Source organism: Scomber japonicus, chromosome 12 (genome assembly GCF_027409825.1).
Source record: "Scomber japonicus isolate fScoJap1 chromosome 12, fScoJap1.pri, whole genome shotgun sequence".
Classification (NCBI taxonomy): Eukaryota; Metazoa; Chordata; class Actinopteri; order Scombriformes; family Scombridae; genus Scomber; species Scomber japonicus.
The window spans coordinates 23,488,098-23,494,699 of NC_070589.1; the positions used below are offsets into that span (position 1 = coordinate 23,488,098).

General features: G+C 38.1%; 1 protein-coding gene across 1 annotated transcript; it reads right to left on the minus strand.

The window, feature by feature from the left end:
• Positions 1-2,813: 2,813 nt before the first annotated feature.
• On the minus strand, positions 2,814-5,331 carry LOC128369681 (serine/threonine-protein kinase NIM1-like). Its single transcript, XM_053330759.1, has 3 exons — positions 5,145-5,331; positions 3,852-4,120; positions 2,814-3,572 (listed from the first exon to the last, which is right to left on the minus strand). The coding sequence occupies exons 1-3, from the start codon at positions 5,329-5,331 to the stop codon at positions 2,814-2,816; spliced, it is 1,215 nt and encodes a 404-aa protein (XP_053186734.1).
• Between the last annotated feature and the right edge of the window lie 1,271 nt (positions 5,332-6,602).

The window sequence follows — 6,602 nt, forward strand, 5'->3', positions numbered from 1 at the left end:
ATTGTGAGCAGAAACTTAACCTTTCCTTTATCAAGGGGAAAAACCATGAAAGTTAGGTATGGAAAGGGAAAACAACGTGGAAAACTCACTTCATAATGAGACAAATATGATGGATTACAAGAGTGTTTGAGTACAGATTGGAGCGGCAGGAAAAATAAAGCTCTCATATATTACACAGGGCTTTAAACATGACTAAGATAAGAATTACAGCCATGATAGCGGCACTCTGAAGCTATACATGGTGCTTGGCGATAAATGTATCAACTAACACACGGATATAGGGCGTGTATAATATTTACCATGTTCACCATCTAACGCAAATACAGCAAGTCCAGCAAGTCCAGCAAGTCCAGCTCATGAATGTCATAGGTTTTGCAAGTATTTGGTCATCAACCAAAATATTGGGTGAAATGAAATTTGAACCAGATGATGGCGCAAGATTAGAGGTCAGAGGTCAGGGTTGCACCCAACACAGATAAGACCCATGGTGAGGGGTGGGGTAAGCTGAAAGAGCCTTATTTCAGTTAATCAAGACAGGTGGTGAGCGATTTATGGATTGTGTACATAGGGCGAAATGCTTTCTGAGTTTTTGTTTATTATATCTCAAATTGCCATCACTGAAGCACACATGTTTTATGCATTATCTTATTTCTATTAATGTTATCAAGTCAGTAATGTTTTTATATGATTTTATGTTCTTTTTATGTTCTTTTCATGTGAAATACTTGGTGCATATAATTTATTTTGTTGTAAAGCACATTGAGCTACATTTCTCATATGAAAAGTGTTATACAAATTAAGTTATTATTATTACTTAACTACTCAGTTCATGCTGTGTGGACCATGAATGTCTGCACTAAAGTTTTACAGAACTCCATTCAACATTTGTGGAGATATCTCAATAACATCCAAATATATCAACCTGCAGGTGATGCTACAGGAAAAGTCAAGGAATCACCAACATCATTAGGACACATCATCTGGGAACCATGAATGTCCAAAAAACACGTGTGCCTATCCATTTACTAGATGATGAGATATTTAATCAAATAAGTGAAAAATGTAAAAAAAAAAAAAAAAAAAAAAAGTCAAAGGATCACCAAAGTCATGAAGATGATCCTCTATGGAGCGTGAATATATGTAGGACTTTGTATTAAAGTTTAGCCAATAGTTGTCAAGCTAGTTCACTCTGAACTGCAAAGACCAACCTCTTGGTGGCACTGGAGGAAAAACCCTGGAATTCATCTTCTGGATAAAATTAATGTGTACACAAAATTTTCTGGCAATCCGTACAATAATTGAGTTATTTCAGTATGGACCAAAGTGGTGGACCAATATCATTATCCCTAAAGCCATGCTGCTAGCTTAGCTAAAAACAGATATGACAACATTAAAAGTGCACAGACTTGTTCCCTGTTGCTGCATTTCTGCCACCTTAAAAACAAACGTTGAAATTTGTGTTAACAGAAGTCTTGTGCAATTTGTGCCAAAAACTGACACACATTTTGGGGATTGTGAATTACAGCTCCTAAGAGAGTGTGCAATGAGAAATAAAACAGAAAGATGAAAGCAGTCATAAAACATTGCACACCACAGAATAATTTGAAAAGGCTATTATATTTATTGCCATAACACCTGTACGGTTCAAGTCTGACCAAAAATCTGTCATGGAAGGTATCCTCTTTCACTTTAAGCAGTAAATTATGTTTTCATAATTGTAATTTATTGTTTGCCTAGCAGTATCATGCTAATATGTGACAGGTATATTTTGCAGCACTATGAATGTTGTGAGTTTGTTATAATCTATTCTTTACCAGTGAAGGTCTTTTTTTCAGGCTAAATGTGCACATTTCAGGAAACCTCTTTAGACGCTCCAAAATAAACATCATTACAATTACATACACGTACTGTTTTAACAATTTTAATCAAATGAAAGATACATACAGTATGAAACACAAGGAGATATAAGAATGAAGTTCCGAAATAGAGTCCCTTTTAGTTTTACAGAAATAAAAAATGACCTTATTTCATCATTTACTGACTCCTCATCCTCCCTTAAATACAAGTGATTTCTGGGGCAATTACACATTTTTATGCCCACATTAATAGCCCTGTCTTTCCATTTAAAGAAATAACCTATAACCTCCAGGCCCACAAATATATTTGTTTGATTATGTTTCACATTAAAATATTATTATGGGATATAAATAATCCAGAAAAAACACATTAATAACCTGGAAAAGTCATTGAAATGTGATTGAACTGTTTGGCAAGTCTAAGCTATTAAATTTCAAAGAAAGCTGGAATAAAAATGGTAGCTCCTTAATAGCCTTTACTGTTGCTCACTTTAACTTTATGACATTTCACTCATTTATTTAAAAAAAAATGGATGTGGTTTTGTTATTGTCACATTCCTGTTGCCTTGCAGAAAGAGCAATCACTTGCTCGTTGTCAGCCCTCATCTGAAATTTCTTTCATGCTCAGTTGGTTTAAATGTGGCTGAGACTCTACAAACTTCAGATGTTATCTTAGTGGACAAAAGAGTGCCAAGTCTGGTCACAGGTCTATACTTTTATCCACAGTGACCTCCAGTAACATGATAGCATCTATTCATGGTGAAATTCAAATCTGAAGCCATGTTCTGCTCTTTTTAGCTTTGCCACAGCAACAGGAATGTTAAAGGAACAGTTTGACATTTTACAAATGCTTCTATACTTGGTTTTGTAAGAGTTTTGTAATGAGAAGATCAATCATCTTCTTTAATTGTTATAAAGAAGGCAAAAAAATGAGAACATATTCCATTAATAAACAAACTACATGATGATGCAGACCACAGAGTGGCGTTTGTTCAGCAGGCTGTCTGAGCCTGCTCTCCATCTGAGTCTGTTGTGGGACTCTTTGGTGCAGGTCTGGCTGTATCCCACAGCTTCCACAGACCTTCTCTTCTGAATGCGATGTAACAAAATCCGGTAAGCCCCAGTAACGGGGCTTCTCAAATCTACGCCATTGTTGATGAGATGGACCTTGGTGATGCCAAGATCCTCCATAGCTGCCTTAACATTTAGTTCATCTGGACTGTGGTTGTAGGAGGGCTCTGCCAAGTGGGATGGAGTAGGGTTACAAGTAGGGTAGGGCTGAGGGTAGTCAATGCCTCTCATCCAGTTACTGGCCATGATGTCCGTCAGAGTGAGGCGATCCACAGGCACGGGCCTCAAGAGTCCTTTAATGATCTCCTGGCATGATATGGGTACATAAGAGGGAATGGCATAGGAGCCCTGCAAGATACAACACTTAAGCCTGGCTGTGGTAGTGGCTTTGAATGGCATAGTGGCAGTCACCATGAAGTAAAGTAAGATACCCAGCGCCCAAATATCTGCATATTGACCAATGTAACCTTTCTCTTTGAACAGCTCGGGGGCTGCGTAGGGTGGAGAGCCGCAGAAAGTGTGAAGGACATTGTTAGGTAGGCAGCATGGTGTGCTGAAACCAAAGTCACCCACTTTAATGCAGTAGTTGTTGGTGTAGAAGATATTCTCTGCCTTCAGGTCCCTGTGGACAATATTACTATCATGCTGAGAAAAGAGAAAGGAGGTTAATATTTACAGACCAATTAGACAGTTTAAAGCTTACCTGGACAGCTGGTTTATAGTATGAGAACTTCACAAAAAGCAAAGCGAATTAAAAAGCTATATTTTAAGTGTTATCACTGCCTGGATTCATTACATGACAGCTCTAAAATATTAGTTACAAAAAATAAAAAGTATTATTGAATTATGTGACTTTTTACTGCACTAGGTATCACTCCTTTAATTTCTCTCACTGTGTTTCCCTGAAAGCTGCTGCTGACTTACCATGTATTTGACTGCAGAGACGATTTGAGAGAAGACAAGTTTGCTCTCCAGGTCCGAGAGGCGCCCCCTGGTGCTAATCCGACAGAACAGCTCTCCACCACTGGCATACTCCATTACCAGATAGAGCCTCTTGAATGTCTCCACCACCTCATACAGACGCACTATGTTGGGGTGGACCAGCTTCTCCATGCAAGAGATCTCTGAGGTAAAAAGTGCCTTCGATTGCTTGTCCAGATGCACCTTATCCAGGATTTTTACTGCCACTCTCTCTGTTGGTGCAAGACAGATATGGATGAAGGCATTGAGTCAACAATGACGAAACATATTTTACCTTCTCACACTGCCATGTCTTGAGTTGTGTTTCTTTCTATATTTTTATCCTTACAATCCTGAATCAAACTGGTCCTTTTATGTTTAGAGGTAGCTCAAGAAGTATTTGCAAAATACATGTGATGGTATTGTATCTTTTCTTATTATTATTTCAAATCCCACAAAAAAAGAGAAAAACCAACAATGAACTGGTCCAACTGTATCATCTCTGTAGCAAAGGCCTGAGACATCTTATTCCTTTATGCCATACAGCTCAATGTTTGTGTAAAATATTATTAAACACAGAGAGATGACATGTTCATGGTCATAATCACAATCATGGGCACTGCAGTCATTTCTACATAATCATTCTGCTACAGGAGTTCTCATTGCTCACATTATTTTCTCTTGTTTGAGAAATGTTTGCTTAAAAACTACAGTGCTGACCCATTAAACATGTATGTATATCTTTTGTATAGGAACAAAGGTTAAAGAGCCACAGAGATGCTGGGAAAGCTGGAAAGTATTTAAAGATGGACTAATGCACTGCTGGTTTTGGTCTCTGTGGGGTTTGTTGACAGTTAGAAAAAGATATCCGGGTTTATTCCTTAAATTTAAAAAGTAAATGCTCTAAAAAGTGGGAGATATTAGACATGCTAAAACATCAGTGGTGCTTCAGATGTTCTAATGGGGAGGGACATGAAGAGGTGTGAACTATTATAACCAATGTAGCATTTCTTTGAAACATTTATAGAAATAACTCTTGTACATATTTAATTGCAGCTGTTTCAGGCCTTGAAACCAGCCAACATTTTATATCATTAAGAAAAAATGGCTAGGAATGAATGGTTTCTGAGTTATCTAGTTAAATAAATTAAATGACTAAAAAAAGAACATCATCTGTCTATTTGCAGCCACATCCTGCCTGCTTACTGTTGTTGTAAAAATGGGGGTTTAAAAAAGGCAAAGCATCAAATATCTCACCTTTGGTTAGGTCATGTATTCCCAATCTAACTTGGGAGAAGTTGCCGGCACCGATCTCCCCTCTTAACTCATAGAGCCCTACCCGCCGTCCAAATGTTAGATCATCCATCACCTTCTCTGAATGGGTCAGATCATAGAGGGCCTTCGAAAACGTGGTGTGCTGCACCGCCCCCTGCTCCTCCGGCATGTTCTCCTTTGCATCCACATTTTTATTCCTTTCCCTAACTTTTGGTGACGTCAGGGGGATGATGTCCTGCTCTGGAGCTGTTTTCTGTTGAGCCCCTGAGAAGGAAAGAGGAATTGGATTGATGTTAAAGTTTGGGATGCAAACAGCAATGTTAATTTATTTACATATTTAAAGCATCATAATGTTTAATCAAAGTTGATCCAAACCATAAAAGGCAGCATTTAAATTTAGTGGTGTGTCTATACTCACATGTTTTCCCTTTTATTTTCTTCTTAGTCCTTTCATTGTTGATAGCATTGTTTCTGTTGTTTAAATACATTATTCCTTTCCCAGGCACTGGAAGAAACTCTGTTTTTCTTTGTTATTTGAAATCTTGAAAAATTTAAAAAACAAGAAGGTGGTAGATTACAGAGAAAACAGATTTCCACAAACCAAAAACTGAACGAAAAAAGTGACCTGAACAGACGTGAGCTGCATGAAGTGAATTCAAAAGCATCTGTATGCATCAGGAAAATATCGCTCCGAAAACCGACCGTGTGTCAAGGTGCTGCTATAGTGCCACTGCTCTGTCCCTATGCTGCGGTATTGTCTCCTGGTGTATAATCCAGAACTATTACATGTCAACCTATAATCCTTGAGGGTCAAACTCCTCCCAGACAGGCCAGACAATAGACAAGCTTTACAGAGGCTACTTTAACCCCTAGACATGAATCTGCGGCCGAATGCAGGTGCTTGAAAAGGACACTGATGGGATTACATTTAAATTTGCTGCATATGACCATTATTATTGTTTGGGGTCAAGGAGCTGGGGCAAGGTTATAATGGCAGTAAGAGTGGTAGTAGTTTACCTTTTACATTATTATTTAAACAGGATTATCTAATTGGTCTACTTTGTCATATGCATGGTGTTGCTGCACTGATAGCAAAATACCAATTCAATTGAACAGTTTTTGCTCACTGTGATCATTCCTCCAGTTTATACTGGCCATTAAAAAGCCTTTCAAAGGTTCTTACATTGTAAGTGAAGGAGGCCAAAATCCACAGTCTGTGTTTAACATTTTCTCTGAAGCTGATGTGAGGATTCAGGCAACCGAGTTAGTCAATTCAAGTGCATAGCTGCTACATTTACAGTCCTTTTTAGTATAAAGGAGTGGAGGAGGTAACAAACAAAGGGACTTTGACACTTAAAAGATATTAACTTTGAAAGCTATCTGCTCGATTTGACTGTTTTAGACATCTGACCGGCAGATAAACTTTCACTTACATTATAC

Coding starts and splice junctions, on each gene's coding strand:
- LOC128369681 (XM_053330759.1), bottom strand. CDS start 5,331: ATGCCGGAGGAGCAGGGGGCGGTGCAGCACACCACGTTTTCGAAGGCC. Junction 4,121..5,144: donor AATACATGACCTAACCAAAG/GTGAGATATTTG, acceptor TTGCACCAACAG/AGAGAGTGGCAGTAAAAATC. Junction 3,573..3,851: donor TCTCTGCAGTCAAATACATG/GTAAGTCAGCAG, acceptor CTCTTTTCTCAG/CATGATAGTAATATTGTCCA.